Source organism: Vipera berus, assembly GCF_964194415.1.
Source record: "Vipera berus genome assembly, chromosome: 17".
Taxonomy (NCBI): Eukaryota; Metazoa; Chordata; class Lepidosauria; order Squamata; family Viperidae; genus Vipera; species Vipera berus.
This window is the reverse complement of record NC_138220.1, coordinates 2649020-2671858: the sequence shown is the minus strand read 5'-3', so window position 1 is coordinate 2671858 and position 22839 is coordinate 2649020. Positions and strand designations below refer to the sequence as shown.

The 22839-nt window shown below is 47.6% G+C and overlaps 2 protein-coding genes across 5 annotated transcripts; one reads left to right on the top strand and one right to left on the bottom strand.

The window, feature by feature from the left end:
• The first annotated feature begins 612 nt into the window (after positions 1-612).
• On the top strand, positions 613-15449 carry VWA1 (von Willebrand factor A domain containing 1). Its single transcript, XM_081341523.1, has 6 exons — positions 613-1072; positions 9195-9770; positions 13006-13284; positions 13630-13902; positions 14170-14439; positions 15229-15449. The coding sequence occupies exons 1-6, from the start codon at positions 1000-1002 to the stop codon at positions 15267-15269; spliced, it is 1512 nt and encodes a 503-aa protein (XP_081197649.1). The 5' UTR covers positions 613-999; the 3' UTR covers positions 15270-15449.
• Positions 15450-17187: 1738 nt separating this feature from the next.
• On the bottom strand, positions 17188-22815 carry LOC308675901 (uncharacterized protein). 4 transcript variants are annotated; one of them, XR_014028234.1, is made up of 7 exons: positions 22613-22815; positions 21813-21949; positions 20168-20981; positions 19262-19435; positions 18827-19039; positions 18064-18373; positions 17188-17319 (listed from the first exon to the last, which is right to left on the bottom strand). XR_014028234.1 is itself a non-coding variant. In XM_081341524.1 (6 exons), exons 1-6 carry the CDS (start codon positions 22660-22662, stop codon positions 17259-17261), a joined length of 1407 nt encoding a protein of 468 aa, XP_081197650.1. In that variant the 5' UTR covers positions 22663-22815; the 3' UTR covers positions 17227-17258. The 4 variants fall into 4 exon arrangements, 1 of the variants encoding a protein (XP_081197650.1); XR_014028235.1 differs by having other exon boundaries at positions 18064-18178; positions 18869-19039; XR_014028233.1 differs by having other exon boundaries at positions 18064-19039.
• Positions 22816-22839: the final 24 nt, after the last annotated feature.

Below are 22839 nucleotides of genomic sequence, written 5' to 3'. Positions count from 1 at the left end.
CTGATTTGCCCGTTTCCCCCCCTCGACAGACTCCTCTGCATCCCAACGGCTGCATCAGGAGAAATTCACCCACCCCTTCCAATCCTGAGTCTCCGGGCCAGGAAAAACTTTGCTTGCTGAAGACCAGCGCGGCTTGTGAATTTTCTAAAAACCCAGGGCTGGGTGGGTGGGGGGAAGAGTTGGCAGCCTCCAAGCATTCAACTTTCAAGAGTTGATTGGAAGCTTTTAAAAAGCCTAATTGGGATCAGAGGGATTCACCTCCGGGAAGAAAAATAAATACAGGCTTCTTGCCTGCGAGAGAAACACAGGTTTCAAGCGAAATGGATTTACTGCATGTTTAACTTTAAAAAGAAAAACAGGAAAAAAAAACCGCTCCATCCCTGCCTAATTTAACAGACTGAGAAATCTAAACAATTTCCCTTCTAAATCACGACACATCAACTTTTGGGGTTGCCAATTTCCACCCGGCAGACAGATTCCCCCCCCTCCCCTTTGGAGGTCGCCCTCTTCCGCTAAATTTTGCCCACCAACCGACACCAACCCGGCTGCCAGACAGGGAAGGAAGTTTGGGGAAAGCTGGCAAACGCCCTTTCTGCCGCCCGCCACCAAATTCCGCCCTCCCCACGGAAAAGTCAGCGGAGAGGAGAGCAGCGGTAAGGGGAGGGGAAAGGGCTGTGTCAGAAAGGATTCATGACTCTGGAGAGAGGAGAGAAAGAGAGAGAGAGATTTAAAAAAAAGGAAAAAGGAAAAGAGAGGGGCAGAAACTAACTTGCAGAGATTTCGCAACCCTGCGGGGAGGGGAGAAATATGTACATGTTTCAAGGCTGGAGAGGGTGGCTGTCCCAGTCAAGGCCAGGGTAGGATAAAAGCGCCGATTAGCTCTCCAGCTGCAAGACCTCAGAATATGCCTGAGTCCAGACGCACGCTTGGCCTCCTCGCCCATGTCAAGGCGTTGGGTTTAAGGTAGCTGCTGCCCATCTGCTTCGGAGACGACTTGCTATGAGTCCCCCAGTTGCCTTGCTCCGGATGCTCTGCCTGCTCGGCACTGTCCTGGCCCAAGGTCCCGCAAGAGGTGAGCGGCTTCAGTGGATACCGGGTTTTGGATTCGGATTCGTTGGGTTTTGGAGATGGGGTTTTGGATTCGGATTTTAGCACGGCTGGGAAAGAGGACCTCTCCACCAGGATTGCGCAGACGGGTCACGGAGTAGCCTTCCTGAAGGTCTGGCTGCCTGGGGGGACGATGGGAGGCTACGATCCTGGGAAGATCGGGCTTTGAGTGTGGGTTTTGAAGAGGGGGTCTTGAGGGGGCCAGAGCTGGCCAATCCGGGTGGATGTGAAGGCAGTGGGACTTTAAGAGGCTGGCTAGGTCCTGACTGAAGCTTCCTGGCTTTAGGAAAGGAAGCTGGAGGTTTTGCCCTCCTTTGAAAATCGCTCCCCTCTGTCTTAGCAGTGGGCTGATTCAGGGGAGAAGCAAATGCAAGCCACAAAACTGGAGATTTTTTTTACCCATGTACAGGCAGGTTAAGCCAGGCGAGGCCTCTGCCCCGAGGCTGAAATCCCCACGAAGCCGCAACAACCATGCGAGAAACTGGCGGGCCCTTTATTCCATCCATTTGCCTTCGGATGGGTGTTGTCTGAAGGCGGCTGGCGAGACGTTGAGGGAATGAAGGGAGAACTTTGGTTTGACTAGGGAAGTCTACCTCTTCCCCAGAGTTATGCCGAGAGGTGGCGGAGCCGTTTCCCCCCCCCAGGCCCGGCTGCCTGGGGATGATGGGAAGCTGCAATCCGAGGCAGCTCAATGGCATCTGGCAGGGGAAACGTGAGCGGCTCGGAGACGGACTGCGACTGCTTAAACGCAGATGGGGATCCATTCATCCGTTTGTCCAGCCTAGTCTGGGGCTGCCGTTGTTGATGGCTCTTGGAGCTTTCAAGCAGAGTTGGAGCTTTCCCAGAGTGACAGGAGATCCTATTTACTTGGAAGTGGCCAGGAAGAACCGCAGTGTGCAGAGCAGTTGCCCCGTCACCGAGCCACATGAGGGATCTAATGAGACCCGAAGCCGGTGTCGTCTGCTCTGGCTAAAATCTCCCTCTAAGGCCTCTCGGCCTTCTTAATTCTTTGATAAGGGAGCTGCTGGCCGTGGAATTTAGAGCTTCCTGCAGGCAAGGCAGAGGCTGTGCTGGAATATGGGACAAGATCCCGCTCGGCTTCCCAAACTCAAGGTTGAATAGGTGGTCACTCCGCAGGTGGTTATTTTCTGGAGAATTCTCGGAGGCAAAGCCAAAAGGTGTGGTCCTAATGCAGCAGAGATCAACTTTGGCCAAATCTGCCTCTTAATTTATATGTCAACACTTATTCCAATTTTCCAAATAACTTTTGTGCAAAATGAACCCTCCCTCCCTCCCTTCCTTCCTTCCTTCCTTCCTTCCTTCCTCTTCCTTTCCTTTCCGTTCCTCTGTCCATCTTTGCTTCAGCTGCTGTTCCTCCTACACTCATAACCCACGGTGGGTCCAAATGCATTTCTTACACCTCATTTCCCACAAGGCGGTGATCATCAGTGTTGGCTGGGGAAGACAGGAGATGTCATGACTGTCAGGAAATAGGTTTCTGTGCAACAAGCTTCTGAGAGAAATTAGGAAAAAACGTTTCCAGTAAAGAAAAAAGAGCCATCCATTCTCCTAGCCTTCGTGACTCTTTCAAGCGCCTGCCTCTCTCTTGGCAACCCAGCCACCATCTCTGTGGGAAGAGCTATCCCACGCTTGGTTGGTTGATGGAGGAGGTCAAAGTGTGTGTTCTCCAGTTTACCCAGACAGGGAAGGTCCTAAGCCAACAAGAGAGGCAACCTTGACTAGAACTTTGTGAGATAAAGAGCGGATTTCGTAGTAGGTGTGTCTGTCAGGAATGGGGTGGATTTGCCTTCACCGCACCAGCGAGAGAATAGACTGCCTAAAGTTCACAGTCCCCTCCAACTGCAACATCTGGGCAAGGGGGGAAAAAGTGTTGAAATTCTTTCTCTTTCTCCTTCTTCCAATTTCTTCTATATTACATTTTCCCTTGAGGATGGAGAGGGGAAGGGAAGAGAGAGAGAGAGAAATAGTTATATCCAGAAGACGTCTGCCACGCTTGTTCAGTATACCGTGAGAAGGATGCTTAAAATTAACCTCGTTATATGTCCCAGTTTGAGCAACAGGACTTTTATAAAACGACCTCCAACTTTTTCTGCTGATATTCGTAATGTTCTGCCACACCTCTTTCCAAGGTACGTGACTCAGCCTTCTTTCTGAAGGAACAAGCACTGTCATCCTGGACATAATTGGGCAGTACCTGGGACAGGAATAAATTCTTGCTTTACTGAATCAGAGCTGAAACTTGGAAAAGCTCCAGAAATGATTTGTGTAAAATCAAAGGAGAAGATAGATATCCCTACAGGCTTCAGAGCTCAAAGACATGATGCAAACGGCAAGAGAGATGGAAACAGAAGATGAAATAATGCAAAACGCGGGCCCAGGTTCACAAAATCCATTTGGAAGAGATTTCTGATGCAATCGGGCACGTATCCACGCTGAACCAACCAACCCAGCATAGCTTCAGAGCTGCAGCCCTAGTTTTTAAAGCATTTTGTCCTAGATAAGATTGTCTGCGGTGTGCTATTGATTAGCGGCATTGGCCCAATCGGTTTCAACATGTCAACGTATTGGAAGACCAAAGATTGAAAGGCAGTTACTTCACGGTTTGTAACTCTGTGGACGAGAATGTTCAGAGAAGTGGGAGCCACTCTTTCTCTGAGCATCATGACGCCAATCCCAGATTTATTTTTGGCTCCCCTGCCCGCGCCCCGGGGGAATTGGCACTTTTGAGAAACTGCAGCAACTGAAGTATAAATAAGTTGGGGGGGTTTTCTTTTCCTGAATCCCAGCAGATTAGAGTGACACGGAGTCCCAGTTCTGGCACCCAGGCAGGATTTCTCCCACTTTCTAGTGCCCACGCGTGCTGCATCACCGCTTGCCTTTGGCCACCCACTTGTAAGGCCTGGTGGAAATGCAAAAGTTTTGCTGACCTAGCAGGATGTTTGCCTTCGGTTCTGTTTTGCTGGGGGAGGAAAAAAATAAATAAAGAAAGAAAGAGAACGGTTCCGAAAGGTCACATAGAAGTTGTGATGTTTTGCAGCTAAAGTGACATCCGTAAGTATCTAAAAGGCGAGCACCATCAGTCGGAGGCCCCAAATTATCTTTCTGTTCCGCTGTTGAATGATAGACTAGGTCTAAATACAGGTAGTCCTCAACTTGCAACTGTTCCATTGAGTGACCATCTGAAGTTACAACGGCACTGGGGGGAAAAAACGTGACAGTCTACGACTGTTTCTCGCACTTAACGACTGCTGCGGCGTCCCCGTGGTCACCTGGTCAAAATTCAAAAGCCTGGCAACTGATTCACATTGATGACGGTCGCAGTGTGCCGGAGTCACGCCATCCCCTTTTGCGAACTTCTGACGAGCGAAGTCAACGGGGAAGCTGGATTCAACTTCAGAATCATGTGACTGACTTAACAACTGCAGTGATTCGCTGAACAACTTACCACCTAGAAAGGTGGTAAAATGGGGCGAAACCCACTTAAGAAACGTCTCTCTTAGCAAGAGGAAGCACCACCTGTCTTTCCGTGCCATCTCCGAACCAAGAGCCATTCTCTCCTTTAGGTGAATTTGCTTAATCTCTCTGTCTCGCAGGCTGGGGGCCCTGGGAATTAGCTAAAGCCAGCATCCCACGCAGCTAGTATTTGCAACACAATCCAGAGTGATCCACATCTGGAATAATAGAAACCGGGGGGGGGGGGAGGAATGGGGTTTCTGGAAACCTGAGCAGAACTGCCAATGAAGCCTAACAGTGGGTTTGCATTGTCCTCTGCACTCCAAAAATGAAAGCCAACTGGCTTCGGACGCCCTTCAGGGAAGGAAAACTCGCTTCGCATCCCCTTTAGGTTACCAGGAATGTGGCCGCTTAACTGCGGATCCTGCCATTGTATAACTCAAAGAGGCCGGAAAACCGTAAGCTCCAAAGTTTAACGAGTGTGTTTTCCATTCCCACTTTCCCACAAACATCTCCAGATTTGGCCAATGTTTAACGGCTTCTAGACAGACATCGTCCAATTGGGGCAGGAAATTGATCCAGGTCAAGGATTCGAGTCCTTGCCTACGCAAGCCACGTCTCCATTGTGGACTAGAATCTCCTGCTGTGAATGAAAGCACAATTAACGTGGCCTGAACTCCACCATATCTAGTCAACCTCGATGGAGATGAAGCATCCCTTGTCTCCTGGACTTAAATTTAGGGAGAGAGGAGAGGAGAGGAAAGGAAGATGCATGCTTTCCTGGAAATTGTTAAAATATCCTTAGGCAGGTGACATCACCCTATCTAGCATCCTGTTTTAACAAAAGCCTGCTGGAAATCTCCCAGGAAAACATATAAAAACAGGATGTGAAGCTCTTCCAATTTGTCCCCTGTGCTATATTCTTTCCTGGTTCCATATTGTTATCTGAACTTTCACTTAAGTCTTAGCTCTTCTCTTTCCCCCCCAAACCATGGGATCTGCCAGGGGGAGGGAAGGTCTAGAAAAGTCTGTGCAATGGAGAGAACAAACTGGCTGCCACCTTCTGATCAGAACTTCCATCCGTCGAAGTTGGTAGGAATCGAGAGGCAGAGCACGCGTGCAACAGCCCCTCCACGGGGACGACCCAAGGCCTTTGCTTGCTGAGGAACCAAGGCAGGCGGGCACGATGACAGAATTAGCTGGTCTGGTCGGTTGACTTGGTGAAAAAGGCCACCACGGGAGGAGAGATGAGGCCGTCCCTCACCCTTGCTTCGGAAGCAGTGAGGGCTGAGCTCAGCCCTTCCCATTTTCAGCAGAAAGGGTTTGGGGGGGGGGGGGGGGTTAAGAAAATGCCTCTTCCAAAGGGAAAAAAAAATCCAGAGGTATTCCTTATTAGGACCTACACCAAGGAAGCTAAAGAATACTGGTATACTGTCTCCTTTGTTAAGGGAAATAATAGGGCAATCAGACCGGAGGGAATGGAAATCAGCGTCGCACAGACTTTTAGGCTGAGCCCACTACGGCAACTCAGTAAAAAATACTGCTGGAATTACAACGGATGCTGGGAATCATTGACAGACGTAATATAATAAGGTTTATTTTGCATTCTGTCTCTGCTCAACCGCTCCCGTTGCTGGTCTATTTCTTCCTCGTCATCGTCCATGATTAAGCACATGGCCAGAAGGACAATTAATTATTAAACAATAGAGTTTAGTGCTTTCCTTTCATGCAATGCTCCGGAGAAGAAGTAGGTCCTGTTTTATTTCTGGGGGCAAATGTCTCCATCTTTGGTTTAAATTCCAGGGAAAATGCAGATCAGGGTTTTTAGATGTAGGACAACCCCCCCCCCAAAAAAAAAACCCCAGTTACAGATGGTCCTTGACTTACAACCATTTGGGTAATGATCGCTCGAAGTTATAACAGCACTGGGAAAAAAGTGACTTATGGTAAGTTTTTCACACTTGTGACCGCTGCAGCATCCCGATGGTCAGGTGATTGAAATTCAGATCCTTGGCAACTGGCATGTATTTATGACTGTTGCAGTGTCCCGGGATGGTGTGATCCCCCTGTTGCAACCTTCCGACAAGCAACACCAATGGGGAAGCCAGATTCACTTCACAGTTGTGTTACTAACTTAACAAGCGCAGGGGTTCACTTAACAACTGTGGCAAGAAAATCACACAATGGAGCAAAGCTCGCTTAACAACTGTCTCGCTTAGCAACAGAAATGCCGGGACCCATTGTGGTCATCAGCCGAGGACTGCCTGTATGTATATATCTGTCAGGGTTAGAGACCAAGTGCATATCACACAGGACGGAGCAGTGGATGGAGCCTGGATCAGAAGCCTTACAGAAGTTTAGCTGGCCTCCATGTCTCTGCCCACCCTCACAGGGTTTGTTGCTGTGCAGATACAACAGGGAGAGGGCAGGATTGCACCTCTCTGCTTGAGTTATTAGCAGGGAAAGCAGGGAACACGCCTTTCCAAACAGCTCGCCTAGGGGTTAGATTTCTTTCCGTTCAAATAAAAATCCCAATGATGCGATGAAAAAAAACAACAGCCATCAGGTTGATTTTTCCCTCCCCTGCCACATTAAGAAGTGTAATTCGGCGGCAATGATTGCAGCGGCTTTGAAGCTAACTGGGTGGAAAAGGAAAAAAAACCCAACACGGCAGTTTTATCGCTGAAAGACCAATGAGGTGCATCAGCTGAAAAGTAATCAATGTAGCTGGCTCGAAATGACGGGTAATGGGTAATTCGGTAAAAGGGGATGGAACAGAGCATCCCTTTTTTGCGTGTGTGTTTTTTTTTTTGCTTTCCACTTGTAAAATGTTTCCACTGTCTCCCTGGCGGTGTGGTTTTATTTATTCTTCCTCCTTTTGCAGTTGCAAAACAAGACTTAAGCTCCAGTCCCGCTGAGGTTTAAAGATTTTCTTTATGGCTAACATTAGGCCAACCTTCTGTTTACGCAGCCCAAGTCCTCTCCTCCTGTCTGTGCATTCTTTGAGAAGGGGGGGTGGGAGGCGTTTCATCTGAGTCTGTTGCTATGTAAGTATATTAAGAATAACTCTGCTGGCATCTCAAGCCCGGTTCTTGTGGTTGGGGGGATTAGAATGTTCCCTTTTTTCTTCATAGAAGCCCATCTGTGATTTTCCAGGGACTTCTCTCCTTTTGAAGAGTGGTGAAAAAACGCATGGGATGGGAGATTCCTAAGATGCTGAAGTCTAGGAAGCAATCCTGACAGATATATTGGGGGTGAGGGGTGGTGGTGAGGGTTAGGGTTCCTCCCAAAGAGCCAAACAGCTTATTCCAACCAGTGTCCTCCAGAGGCAACAATGACTTCCAAATGGGCTCAGACAGACAGTCCAAATTGAGAAGAGATATTCACGCTCCGGGGTCCAGTTTGGATGCTGAGATGATAGAATTTATTTAGGGACCCTAAGTAAATATGCTTTGTTTGTGGGGGTGGCCCTTTTTCCCCCCTCTGCCGCAGAGGAGTGTAAATCCGTGTGTGAATGAGCTTTCAGACAAAATAAAAAGGGCATCGGCTCTCAATTCAGCCGCCTTCTGGGAAAAGTCACATTCGGCACCCTCTCCTTTTTTCCCCCCAATAGCAGCACAAATCTCTTCCCCCTTTGCTTGAAAACCATCCTGGAGGAAACTGTGTTGTTGTTTTTTTTTAAATGGGGAACATGGAGAAGAAAATCTCTCTGGGGAGATTTAAGGCATGCCCTCAAAGGTGGCAGAGCCATCCCGAATTTCTTACCGGATGGGGAAAGGCGAATATAACTGGCAAAATTTGGCCTGGGCAGCATGCATGGCCGAGAGAAGGAGGAGGCTGTTTCCCCAAGCAGGGAAAAGGCTGCCGGAGCAGTGGAACATCTGATTTCCATCATGTGCTACTGGGAAGGTTTCCATTCTGCTCGTGGTGGCAATTTGTAAAGCCTGCATGGATCTGAAGCATTCAGAGTCCAAACCTAGAGGGTCTCTCTGTTCTCCAAAACCCAGACTCGCATTTTGGGAGCCCAGAGTGTAAGAGGGCCAATTTCCCAGCTGGCCAAAAGGGAGATTCCCATCCCATCTGGGATGAATTTTGCCATTTCGGGCTGCCAGAGATCCGGGTCTGCATTTACAGAAGCAAACCGATTAACTGGCTTGTTTGTTTCCGCATCCCGAGTGCTCCCGGAGTAGCTCGCCCGCTAATTGCCACCAGAAGACTCCGCCGTTGGCAAGTTTCAGAACCAAAAAACAGACCAGGCAGGGAAGCGAAAGGGGGCCGAGGGGGAAAAAGGAAGACAAGAGAACGCAGTACGTGGACGGGAAGTCTCCAAAGGAACAACTCAGGTTGTAGGCCAGACTGGAAAGTTAAAGACGACCAAAAAAAAAATGAAATTAAAAATCTCAGAGCCTGGCAGAAGTTGCTAGGAAGACACTGGGAAGCAAGCTCAATTTATTGAGTGATCTTCCTCGGGTGGTAAAACGCCCGGTTTTGGTTTATCTTAGAGGGGTTTTACACTTCAGAAATGGGTGGTTTTAGGGTCCCAGCTGATTCTGACTTATGCCTTGAACTTAGGGAGGTATCCTGATCACGTGACACTCCCGTTTCTCTTCCAGTGTGTTTCCCAGGTCTTCAACCCACCCTTCCTGACTTAGAGGGGGATCTGCTCTTCCTGTTGGACAGCTCCGGCAGCGTCTCCTACTACGAATTCTCCAGGATCAAGGAGTTCATTGCTGAGCTGCTTCTCCCGTTCACCTTTGGCCCTGACAATGTCCAGACTGGCATTGTCCACATCAGTACCACGCCCATCCTGGAGTTCCCCTTCGACCGGCATTCCTCCACCCAGGCCGTCCAGCACGCTGTCCGCAACGTCAAGCAGGTGATGGGGGACACCAATACCGGCGAGAGCATTTCCTTCGCCAAGCAGAAGCTCTTCACAGCGGAAGCGGGGGCCCGTCCGAAAGTCCCCAAAGTGCTGGTGTGGGTGACCGACGGCTTCTCCAAGGACGACGTGGCCCAGCCCATGCAGCTTCTGAAAGACCTGGGGGTCACCGTCTTCATCGTCAGCACGGGGAGGGGAAACTACGTGGAGCTCTCGGCTGCGGCCAGCCCTCCGCCGGAGAAGCACCTCCACTTTGTCGACGTGGATGACTTGGGCCTCATCACCAAGGAGCTGCAGGACTCCATTGCAGGTATTGGGAGAGAGCGCCCTCTCCTCCTCGGGGACCCAGGGGAGTTTAAATGGGAGCGCGGAGCGTTATTATGGGTTTCATCGGCCGTCATTACCATCGGGTGGTTTACAGAATAACAGAAGGACAGAGCTGGAAGGAGACTCCGTATCATTCTGGACAAATGGTTGTCCAGGCTCTTCTGAAAAACCTCCAGTGATGGAGCACCCACAACTTCTGGTGGCAACTTCTGTTCCATTGGTTTATTGTCCTCACTGTCACGAAGCTTCTCCTCCATTCTAAGTTGGTCCTCTCCTGGGTTAGTTTCCATCCCTTGCTTCTTGTCCTGCCTTTAGGTGCTTTGGAGACTAGGTTGACACCCCCCCTTTCTTTGTAGCAGCCCCTCAGATATTGCAACGCCGCTATCATCATGCCATCCCTAGTCTTCCTTTTCATTAAACTAGACTTTCACTTGGCTGTTCCACGGCCTCAAAAGCTTCTGTCCACCACAGGGCCAGCTGAAATCCCGACGTTGCTTTGGTCAGTGTCTCGTATTCAGAGGTGGACTGCAATCAGCCCAGTTAAGAGGCATGAACAGACCTTTTTTCTCTGTGTAGTTGATACAGCCATCTTAGAAAAAAAAACACCCAACAAATTATAGCCCTCAGGGAGTTTCCTGCCCAATCCTCAGCAAACTTGGATCCGATACAGCCAAGCACTCTCCTTTTCTGTCCCGGGCCTGTGGTTTTCCCAACTCCAGCTAGTTCCCATGTGTACATTTGGAAGGACACAAAGCGACTGAAGACTGGAATCTGGGCTCCAGGGCTGGAAGAGACCCAGAAACGGCACTGTAGTATCACATCATATGAGATCTTGTCAAAGGCTCCCTTTGTGGTAGCACAGAAGGGCATTGTTTTTCAGATGGGCCTGTCTTTCTCTTGAATGCCTCAGATCCGCCAGTGGAGTGCGGGCAACTTTTTGAGGAACCGAAGAGACATAACTGCCTGCCCATCCCCTTTGGGTAGGCTAATAACACCAGTGCTGAGGGACCAAACCCAGCTCTCCAGAGGGAGAGGGCCGGTTAAGAGAGAGAGAGAGAGAGAGAGAGACAGACAGACAGACAGACAGACAGACAGACAGACAGACAGACACAACAGTCCCAGATGTAGTTTTGACATTCTAAGTAAACAAGCAGGTAATTTTTGTTAAATCTGGGTAAGTCTAACATTACTAGAGGCGACGTGATCGCATCTTCCAATATTTGAGGGGCTACTACAGAGAAGAGGCAGTCAACTTATTCTCCACAACACCTGAGAGCCACGCCTGGCATTTTGAAAGTCTAAAATGTGCAGACCTGAAGAGCGTTCGATAGCCAGACCTGAACAGACGTAAGCCTGTTCGGGTGGGAAACCTAGGAATCCAGGGCCTGCGGGATGTGGTTAGAATACTCTGGGCTAGGCAAGGCTTCATCCAAAACAAATACAGGTTACTCACGTTCATAAACCTGAGGCTGTCATTTTGTATTCAAGGCACAGGCCACCCAGCTCACCAAATGGGCTTTGTTGTTTGGACTTCAGTGGCCACAGCTAACTGGCACCAACTTGCCGTGGTTCGCTGCCAAAGGTATTGGTGGTAACCGACAGCAACAGTTCATTGGCAAGAGAGAGTTTCTCCTTCCTTCTGTGGATGAAAAACCATTAATTTTGTGGTGTTTCTGTTAGTCCAGAGAATCACTGCATAGCAATCCAGAAAGGCACATGTGATAGTAAACCAATAATAAGCTCTTTCAAGTTCCACAAGATATTTTTTTCCTTCCTTCCTTCCTCCCTCCCTCCCTCCCTCCCTTCCTTCCTTCCTTCTTTCTTTCTTGCAATTGAGTACCATGAATCTTTGTGAAAGTAGTAGCTTGTAAAATAAAAAACAATGTTTCTCTAGCAAACCCTCAGAGATCGGCTGTCTGCAAACCTAGGAGTTTAAACAAGGCTGGGAGGCTAAACAAGAAGATTTAAGGGTCTGTGGGTTGCTTTTAAAACCCTCATGTATGGCTGGATTCTCTGTGGACCTGCTCACATAAGGAAGTCTAAAACTCAGACAGTGTAAAAACAGGAAAGAGGATTTAAGGTTATACAGATGACATACCTTCATACATTACATAAATCTACATATGTAATATGGGACTTACACCTTTAACGCAGTGCAAGTATCTCCTTGGAGATCTAATTCGGGACTTAGAGACATTTGAATCCAGTAGATGATGGTAAGACTCTGGCATTTTGTTTAAGGCTTGTATTTTTTTTTTGGCTAAGGGGGAACTTTGAAAAGAAAAAAAAAATCTCCCATCCTTGCATTTGCAGTCTTTGTTGCCATCTGCTGGCGAGATCGGAGATACACACCTGCTTTTTCTAAAAGCATCTTTCCACATTTCGTATAATGCAAAATTACACTCCAGCCCTTCCACATTTGTTCCTTTTTTTTAAAACAAGTCCCCAAAGGGTGGAAACTGGAGTTAGCTCTGTTGGTTTGTAGGCAAGAGACATGGTCTCTCTAGAAGCTACAGGTCCCTCAGATCTCAGAAGGAAGCCCCAGTAGAGATAACCAAGAGTGGATAAGCAGCAAAAAGGGAGGTTAAAAAATATTGCAGGAGGGAGAACCAACATTACCCACTAAACCTGAATATAAAATCATGCAGGTAACATAATCCTACCCACTTTTTTGCATTATCTTGTACACCACAAACTTCCCCCACAGAGATGTTAAATACACCCTTTAATATAAGGTCTACGTCCTACAATTCTATGATTCTAATTGCCAGGTAAAGAGTTGATCCAACACACGCACGGTAGGTCTAGCTCAGTCTAGCATGTATGAAAAACTATTATATTTGATCTAGCATAAGCATTATAAACTCTTAGATTTGGTCTATCGAAAAGCATTATATAATTAGGGGTTTGCACCTTCAATCATCTCTCAACCAAAGGAGCTGACTTCATAGGACTAAACCCAAGATTAAAAAAAAAAGAACTCACGTTAACACTAAGTTTAGCTAATACTAATAAGAGAGGAACCATCTAAGCTTAGGGATCTCCAACCTTGGCCATTTTAAGACCGGTGGACTTCAACTCCCAGAATGTCCCATGCTGACTGGGGAATTCTGGGACTTGAAGTCTACGAGTCTTAAAGTTGCCAAGTTTGGGGACCCCTACTCTAAGCTAACCAGGTGGCAGAAAGACAGCCAAATCTTTCCTCTCTTCCCTTCCAGCCGCCATGCAGGCCAAGTGCCTGAGAGCCACAGATATCTCCTCAAGCAGCTTCCGTCTCACCTGGCCCCAGCTCCTGACACGGGACACCGGCTACTACATCTTGGAGTACGCCCCGAGTGGCCAGTCCCGGCGGAAGGTGACCAAACAACTCACTGGTGACCATACCAGCATTGTGGTGACACAGCTAGACTCGCAAACCACCTATGAGGTTGCTCTCATCCCAGAGTCCAACGAGAAATACATCCCGCCACAAACCACCAGGGTCACCACGCTGGAAGGTAAACATTGCCCCATTGGTTGTTTTTTTAAAAATTTTTAAGAATATGCATCTGACTGGCTAGGACTCGCCTTGCCATGGTTAATTACGGTAGCTCCAGTGGTGGGATTCAGCCGGTTCGCACCGGTTCGGCAGATTCACTTAACAACTGTGGCATGAGAGGTCATAAAACAGGGCAAATGTCACTTAACAACCATCTTGCTTAGCAACAGAAATTTGGAGGTCAGCTGCGGTCGTGTGTCAAAGGCTACTTGCACGTTTATAACTGCTGTCAAAAAGATCAGAAGGCACCGTGTTTTTCTTTCTGGCCAGGCTGTCTTCCTTAATGTGTTGCTTCTCTCCGCAGAGGTGGTCAGCCCGGCCCAGATTCTTATCTCAGAGTCCAAGCCCCACAGTTTCCGGGTCAGCTGGTCTCCCATCCTAGAGAGCGTGGCTGCCTATCAAGTCATGTACGGTCCCTTGAATGACAATTTAGTCCAGCTGCAAGAGGTGGATGGGAGGCTCAATAGCACCGTCCTGGAAAACCTTCTGGCCAACACCAGCTACTTGGTGACGGTGTCTGCCATTTACAAATCTGGCAAAGAGAAAGGCCTCTCTGCTAAAGCCTGCACGCGGGAAGGTGAGTAGGAAAGACGACAAAGAAAGGAGGGGAGGGAAGAACTGGGCGCCGTTAGGATCCCAAACAGCTGCAGAATAAGGCTGATGGACTGTCACCCTTTGGCTAGGATGCCAACATCTCCCGCCTGATTTTCTCATGGGTTGCCCACTTTTGGCTGATCCCAGCACAAATTCTGATTATTTCCCCCAACCCCGTTTCTGCCTCCGTCACTGGAGAAAGCCCATGCAACCATCCTCATTCTTCTTTCTTCTTTCCTCCGATGGACAGAATACTCCAAAATAAAGCACCTCCATTTTAAAGATTTGAGCCCCAGCTCTGTAAAGGCCTCCTGGGATCCAGCAGAAGGAGACGTGTTGGGCTACCGTGTTCTGTGTCGGCGGCAAGCCGGCCCTTCGACCCTCCTCAGTGTCTCACCGCAGATCCACAGCGTTTTGCTCTCAGATCTGACCCCCGGCAGCACCAACAAAGTGTGTGTGAAGCCTGTGTACAAAACCCATCCTGGGAAAAGACTGTGTCGAGTGATTCTCCAGCAGCCTGGTAAGAGGCACAGGAAAGGAAAATAATTTAGGTTCTGCTGCCCTGTGATAGGCCTTGCTATCTTAGCAGGAATCTCTAGGATGAAGGGAGGATAAACAAACTAGGCAGAAACACGAGAGTTGCTGTCTTGTTGTTGTTTTAAATGCACAGCTGCTTGTCCACGGTTGCTGAACCAATTTGAATTCTCACTGGATGAAACTTTTTAAAGAGTTATTCTAACCGAATATAGCGGAAAGGAAGAAAAGACAATGGTTCGGAGGGCAGGGCAATATTTTCCGCCTGGATCCCTTGAATAAGTGCCAGGTGCCCGAAAGAGAAATTTAGGGTTGGGGGGGGGGGGTTGTTGTTTTTTTTTCCTAAGAAATTTATGACTTCTCTTTCCAAGTCTCCAGTTGCGCCTGGCAGGTAACCAAGCATTTCCAGTTTTAAGCAGGAGGAGGGAACACGGCACAAGTTTTTTTTAAAAAAAATCCCAAAATGCTGCAGATAAGGAATTCAGAGTCAGATAAGGAATTTGTAAGGAACGTGCTCCCCCTGGTGGCTGTCCCTGAAAAGTTCCCTGTGAAATAGAAGTTTAAGCAGAAACAGGGGTACCCAGCCCGTAGGGAATTCTGCAGAAGCCTCGTTATACTGCTACTTCCTGAGCTTCTTATCACTTTACATAACGACTTGTAATTTTTATAGCTTTTCCCCCACTTCAGCGTATTCTGCAAATAGAGAGACTTGGCAAGGCAACCTTGTTCGTCCACCTGAGGAAGATTTTGATTCTTTGGCTCTTTCCCTCTGCAGCTTCAGCCGCAGGTCGCTACAGGCAACGGCAGAGCCCGTGAGAGTTTGCCAGTGAAATCTTTGTGGGTCAGAAGGCAAGGATGGCCTGGGACAAAAGGTAGCAAGACGCCAGGATGAGGAAGACCACAGCCCCAAGGCTTTTCAACCTCCGGCTACCCACCCTGTTCTCTTTTGCAACTGGCTTGCCTACAAATGCCCCAATTTGGCTGTTACAAAAAAAAACAACAAAAAAAAACAGCTTCACAGGGGGGGGATATTGGATCTTGCTAGAAAAAGGAATCCTTGCTCACCGGGTTTTGTTTCCTTTCCTTGGGATTCCAGCTAAAAGACTGGGAATCGTCTCCCGCTTCCTTTGCATTCTTATTTATTTGTGTTTTGTATTAAATGGGAGGGAGGAGAGAGAGAGAGAGAGCAAAAGAATCTTGGTTCCTTTCTCACCCGCCAGTGAGAACTTTCACCTTCTAACCTGCATTCTGAATTCTAAGAATATCCTTCTGCTTCAAAAGCTATGGCAGTTTTGGTGGGGGTGGGGGAGAGGAATTAGAAGCACGCAGCAGATCCAAAATGATTCCTCGGCAGTGGCCCCAAATCTTAAGCAGTTGAACGCTGTTGCCATCTGAATTAACCACGTATAACAGAATTCCAAAGACTTCCTTGAGACTGAGGGAGAGCTGAGAGCAAAACCACTGCCCACCGATATTTCCTTTTTTTATTTATGCACCTTTGCTCTCTTCTTGGAAGGAAACAGTTAAGACTGCCAGGATGTAAAACTCTTCTTCAGGCTGAGTGTCACATTAACCTTTGAGTAGTGGGCCAGGATATAATTATATGTGACCGAATAAAATTGAGAAATACGGTTACTGAACCGTGAAACTAGTAGGCCGATGAACATGTTTAACCTCGCTTCTACTTTGGGTGGCATCAGAAATTACATTTTTGGGGGGGGGGCATGCAATCATTTAGGGAAATAAAACGGAGCGCCCCTGCCACAGATACTGGGAAGTAGCAGAGAGAATTACCTCGTAAGCAGAGATGAAGATAGAGATCAGAGGGTAGCTCAGATGCTCAGCGGGGAACACTTTGGGAACAAGGTAATGTGTATTGTGCAAATGCAGCGATCATTACACGTGGCTGGATCCATCTGTGACTGCCTGGACTGAAGTGTGACCTATGCAGAAGACGTACTGCACTTTTCTGGAAATGTGAGAGAGGTGGCTGGGCTGCCTCAAACCTGAGACCATCCAGCAAAATCAGATGTTCTGTTCAGAAGACACAGCCTGAGGCACTTTTTTACAAAAAGTGTTGGGCACCGGGGACGTTGTTCCCAAGCTGTGTTGGCCCTTTGGGGAAAAAAGTAGTTTGCAAGTTGAAAAATAACAGTATTATCATGACCATCCTGGGAGGCGGACCCCAATAGATTTGGGGACCACCCAACTGGAGATGGTGGACCTAAGACACGCAAGCAAGGGTCTCTGCCATAAATCCCTGCATCTTAGACAATTAGCCCCTCAAGATGAAGTTCAGCTAGTCCTGAAATGCTTGTTTTCCGTGCACGTTTTGTTTTACGGTTTCATCATGTCAGCCTCCACCTGCATGAGAATTGAATTAGCCCAGTTAACAGTGAAATTTCTCAGCGCAAAGTAGGTAACAGAAAGGCAGTGTCTTTTTTTGTGTGTTTTTTTTTAAAAGAGACAATTGTAATAATGCAAGTAACATTGTGGCTTGTTGCTGTTTGTTTTGAAACCCGAAAGCTTACGGTGGCTTCCTTCCTGCTTCAGAATGTGTGCGATGGTCATAATCGTCTTGCGAGTCAGAAACCCATTTCATATTCTCTGTTAATTCTTTTGTGTACGGTTTTACTAATACAGTAGCCATTGTCTCCCCAGCTTACTTCAGAAACATTGTAATGTATCCTTTGAAATAAGGTGAATTAAAGAGAGGACAAATGAGCCGGGTAATTTGGAATATTTTTTTTTCTCTTTTGGATGCGGTCCCACCAAATGCAATGCCATGGCATTCACAGTTCATTTTCAAGGTATGAGACTCGGGAACATTGTGATCTGTTGACACGGGATTTTTGGAGAGCAGAAACTGGGGAAAGAAAGAGAGATTTAATTTCCTACAGGCTACTTGAGGACACTCAGATCCTGTGTCATGTCAGGAAAGATCAAACCAACAGAGGTATATAAACAACCATGCAGTGGGGTGGGGAGGAGCAGAAGTTTAAAAAGGGAGGGAAGAGATTAATTGGCTGATCAAGTCTGTAGTTTTAATTAGCTTGCTAGGAAATTGCCAGTGTAATGACGTCTGTACAGTCAATGTAGAAGACCAGTTAAAAATCTCCAGGTTTGAAAATAATAAAAAGAAATATCTTTCCATCGAGTGAGCTAGCAAAATCAGACCAGTAAAGAGAGCTTCTACAAACAAAATTGATTGGCGGAGAAAAGATATCCATCCTTGGCCAGCGTGGATTTTCTTGTCAACCGGCAAGTTGTTAAGTATGAAACTGGATAAAATGCAAATGTTTTGGAACGCATGGACTCAAGACTGCTATCCTATTAAGGAATAAAAGATCGATTGGATAAAAGATTACATAAAGGTGAAAAGAAGTTTGGGAAAGCTGGTCTGAATAGCTATTTCAAAGGAATCTTTGCTGTTAATGCAGGCTGCCTTTGTTTTTTTTTCAGATCTGCCATTTCACTCACAAATTCAGGGCACAGGCATTGATTGATCAATGAAGATAATTCATCACAGAATAATTTTTGCTAGTAAGGAGATGGTTTTGGTTGCCCGGCTAGATTCATTCTATGTCAAAACGTTTCTGCAGTTACTCACCAAGGACGATACGAAAATGCTTGTGGGCCAGCCATAAAAATAAATAAAAGACATACATCCATCTAGAACCGCTCTGGCATGTCAGTAACAGATTAAATATCTTCTCTTTGCAAATCTGAGAATTAAATAAACCTCAAAAAATATTTAAAACCACCATTACATTGAAATAGGAAAGCAACCGGGCATAGAAGCATTCTATAAAAGATGGAAAATGTACGTGCTTTTTTCTTCTAGTGTAATATTTATGTTCTTTTTTTTTTGAGCCAAAGAAGTATCGGTAATCAAGTTTTTTTTTATTCAGAGTGCCCTCCTAATCAAAGAGTTAAAACAAACGAGAGAAAATCCAAAGTGAATGTTCTTTGCTGAACTAGTTTTGAGACTGCAGGCAATAATAATCAAATCATGGTCTTGAAAAAGGCACACGCACACGCGCACACATCAAATCTGCACACACCAAGCCAGAAAATAGCCCACCACTGCCTTTGACACAGAGATGTCAGATGTTTTGTGTAGTTCCCTCCCCCCCCCTAAACCAGGACATCTCATCACCTTTTTCTCTAGCAAGGAATCTTGGCTCATTTCATTTCATTCCACTAAAGAGAACCTGTCCTGTGGCACTTCTCAAGGTTTAAATCAGCTCTGAGCGATCGAGAACAAGGCACAAAAATGGCTGGGCTGGAATCACACCGGAATCACACCGCCATCCCTCCAAACAAGCCACTATCATTCACTGGGAACAGACGAATGCCCTGTTTATCCTGACCTGCCTTTCTTCTATCTCCTCTGATGCCCTTTGGCTCTTTACCAGTAGGCCTCGAGGGAGGTGGAAGTGGGCTTCTGTCGCTGCTGGAACTCACTCGATGCTCTCGATAGGGCCTCCCTGTAACCAAAGACAGACTGTGTCTCCGGGCTGCTTCTCAGAAGCTTGTTGTTCTTGTGGGCTTCGTAGTGGAATTGAGAGTCCCTCATTTCGTACCTAAAACCACAAGGAAGGAGAAAAGGGGCTTGATTCAGGCCGCAGAGGGGGTCTTGCTGGCACTCTGCTTACAAATGAACCCCAGGATTAGTATGTCCAAAATATCTCTCATGGGTCCATCAAATCTCACCAGATTTCCATATGGCCCTGCCGAATTTACTCTTGGCCCCCAATCCAAAGAATCAACATCTCCGGCCCAAGCCTTGGAGAGCGGGTCCTCACCACTTGGGTCTGGGGCCACGGGTTCGTTCCAGTTCCTGCTGCCTCTTTACTTCCAACACCCAGCCCTCTTCCACACGCAGGCGCTCGAGTCGGAGCCGAGCCAGCTCTTTCTGGTACGGAGACATTTCAATCAGCTCTCGCCCCACCGTGCTTTCAGAAAGCGTCTGCAGGAATCTGAACCCCGAATAATAAAAAAAAAGGATAGTTAAATGTCTTGCGCTTTCTCCAAGCCAACTGCTCTCTAGGAAACACTGCTCTGTGCCCAACTTTATTTTGTTGGTGATGGGCTGCAAAGGACTATTGCACGAGAAACTACTATCGGGCAGGAGATTGTCTGGCCTAATTGAGCGTTTTGCAGTTTGCCAAAAAGCTGGGGAAATTTCCCAGGACAAGCAATTCCAGTCTTTTTTTGTTAAAACAGTCTGGGAACTGAGGTTTCAACACACTACTGGGCTCACGTGTTATTATTTATTTTAAAAGTATTAGCCGCTCAATTCCAGCAGACTCTGGATGGTGTACAAAGCTAAAAGGAAACAAAAAAAGAACAAGAAACATTAAATGTTACAACCACAGGCAGCTGGCACTGAAATACTAAAATATTGTATCTTGTGGCAAAATGGGACGTCGATAAATTAAACAAACAAACGAACTCTAACAAAACCCACAAAACAAAATTAAATAATAAGAAACATTAATCCCTCTCTGTAGCTCCTCGAAGTTGGTTTCTTTCTCAGATAATCTCTTGAGCTCAGCTGAGGCTCAACTTTTATTGTCATTCCATCCCAGGAAACCGCTCCTTCAAGGTATAACAAAGCTAGCATATGCTATGAAGCCAGATGCTTCTCACTCGTTCTCAATTCTGCTTTCAGAGTAAAGTCTGCTAGAGGCCTAGAGGCCACTTCTTACCGCTTGTGGATCTCCTCTGCCGTGGGCGAGGAGATCCCAGGAGAAGCCAAACTGTAAGGACTCCAAGACTCCCTCGGTATCCTCTGTCCAGCTTCCTTGGTGAAAGTCCAGGATTTCAAGGCTAACGTGCCTGGCCTGAAGAACCTCAACCGTGATTGTCTGCTGGATAGGCTTTTCTTTCTGACTCCCCTGGGCTTCCCCAGCTGAGGCAGAGGCTGAGCACAGGCATTAGCCTTAGCCGAGGTGGGTCTCCAGACAGGCCTCGGAGACTGAGAGCGCGATCGGAGCCAGCGCGGGCGTTTGGCATCCGGAGAGAAGGAGCAGGAGCGGGTAGCCTCAGAGTGACTAAGCGAACGGCCTCGGCGAAGCGTGAAAGAGGACCTTTCTGGCAAGCAAACTCGGACTGGAATCGTGGGGGGCAGCAAAGACTTGACGCCAATCACGTGAGGGGCCCCAAGTTTCAAAGGGACAGCAAGACCCGCCAAGAGGGGAGAGTTCCGACTCACAGTCGCAGTGCCAAGTAAACCTAAATTTTCGTTCAGTGGGGGTGAATCTAAGGTTGGAATGGCCCAATCCATCAAATTCAAGTTATTCCCTAACGGTCTCGCAAGATGGTTTGTTTTCGGTAAGCATTCGGTCTCAGTGGGTGGCCATGATGGGTGCCACTTGGAACTTAAGGGACCAGGGTCAGCCGCGTGTTCAAGAGCAGAAGTGTCATCTCGATCTGGATGGACAGCAAGACCGGAGGCTAAGCTGTCCACTTGAACTTTCAGTTTTCGTAAGCTTTCTTCCAAGTCTTCAATGGTGGAGACCCCTGTCACAGAGTGGGATGAGAGAAGACGGGGGGGGGGGGGAAATCCATGCAGTTAGAAAACTGAAAATATAAACTGACCCGGAATGAAGACTACCAAATTTCAATCAAAATGACAGCCAATTATTATTCTTGGTTGCCTCTCTTTTGAAGGAGACACTGTGTTGATTTCTTATGCGTTTATACCGTTCCCTCTTTTTTTTCCCCAATAAGGTAAAGGTAAAGGTTCCCCCGCACATGCGTGCTAGTCGTTTCCGACTCTAGGGGCCGGTGCTCATCTCCGTTTCAAAGCCGAAGAGCCAGCGCTTGTCCGAAGACGTCTCCGTGGTCATGTGGCCGGCATGACTAGACGCCAAAGGCGCACGGAATGCTGTTCCCTTCCCACCGTAGCGGTCCCTACTTTTCTACTTGCATTTTTTAAATGTGCTTTCGAACTGCTAGGTTGGCAGAAGCTGGGACGAGTAACAGGCGCTCACTCTGTTACGCGGCACTCGGGATTCGACCCGCCAAACTGCCGACCTTCTGATCGACAAGCTCAGCGTCCTAACCCACTGAGCCACCGCGTCCCTTTTTTCCCAATATGGAGAAATAAATGTGGATCTGGAGGCAGCCAAAATGTCACCACTGATTATTAAGAGGGAGACAGAAGCAGTTTTCTTTTGAGGACTTCAAGATTTTTAGGAATACCGGTAGTCCTTGACTTGCAAACCATTCAGTTAGTGACCAGTCAAACTTACAATGACACTGAAAAAAGGGACTTATGACCACTCAAATCACTCTGCATACTCCCCAGAACTACGAGGCTTCCAACCTGGGTCCACTCAGCACTCTTACCATTTTCTTCCGCAAACAACAACGATTTTCTCTGCTCATCCCCATGAAGAGCCGGGCGCCTCCCTAGGTTTAGAAAGTCAATGTTGTGGGTTGTGTTGGTTTTTTGGCTGTTGCCAAGGAGCTCCTTTGAGGCCTCTCTAGAAAAAGAAAGAAGAAAAATGACATCACTTTAGTGTCGGCTGTTAAAGTTAATCCAGAAACAACAACCGTCTCCATATATTTTTAAGAATTATCCCATACTGGTATAGGGTTTTTTTTTCTTAGCTCACCCCAAAAGACATAGCTGGGCCTTTTCTTTTTTTAAAAAAAAATATTATGCTTGCAGCAACCAAAGTAGGAACAGCTTTTTTCCCCCCTCTCACAAGGCTGAGAAAGGCCCCGAGTGCAAAAAATGCTCATGTGTCAATGAGTTGGGTGGCCATTTAATATTGTTTAATAAATAAATAAAGAAGATCTGAGGCGCCCAGAACCTCAGTATACAACAACTTTGTGAATGACCCAAGTATTTATAGTGAAGTGGTTGAGAAATGCATAAGTAAATTAAAACAACTGCATTAAAATACACCCACTCTTTTCTAGGGCTGGGACTGCCACCTCCATCGTTCCCAGCCAGCATAGGCACGGGGGTGGCTGGGTGGGTGGAGGGAATGGGGCTTGGGATCCAACCTCTCTCTGCCAGGGGCCTATACTCCCTTCCGGACCGGAGGGAGCACAATTCCCATCCTCCCCAGCCACCAACCCCACTCCTCGGAAACCTCCGCGGAGGTCCTCTCCCTCCTTTCCTTCCAAAGCCCAATTACCTGAGGGAGGCTCCGCGGCCTCGCACTCGCAAAGCGGCCGCCTCCGCCATGCGCGGCCTACCTGGGGCATCGCCTCAGTCTCCCTTAGCGACGGCCTCAACATCCCCGTTGCTACGGGTGAAGGGCCGCCTCCTGGACGACTGCGCTTGACTAAGATTGGCCCTCTTCGCAGACCGTCCCTCGCCGTGCTTTTTTTTTCCTTTTTCTTTTCACGCACGTGACTGAGG

Bases quoted from the DNA above. Each gene is read 5' to 3' on its own strand.
- VWA1 (XM_081341523.1), top strand. From the start codon at position 1,000: ATGAGTCCCCCAGTTGCCTTGCTCCGGATGCTCTGCCTGCTCGGCACT. The intron at 9,771-13,005 runs GTATTGGGAGAG...CTTCCCTTCCAG, and splicing joins GCTGCAGGACTCCATTGCAG to CCGCCATGCAGGCCAAGTGC. The intron at 13,285-13,629 runs GTAAACATTGCC...TTCTCTCCGCAG, and splicing joins CAGGGTCACCACGCTGGAAG to AGGTGGTCAGCCCGGCCCAG.
- LOC308675901 (XM_081341524.1), bottom strand. From the start codon at position 22,662: ATGGCGGAGGCGGCCGCTTTGCGAGTGCGAGGCCGCGGAGCCTCCCTC. The intron at 19,436-20,167 runs GTAAGAAGTGGC...TTCGGGGTTCAG, and splicing joins GCAGAGGAGATCCACAAGCG to ATTCCTGCAGACGCTTTCTG. The intron at 19,040-19,261 runs GTGAGGACCCGC...TTGTGGTTTTAG, and splicing joins CGTGGCCCCAGACCCAAGTG to GTACGAAATGAGGGACTCTC.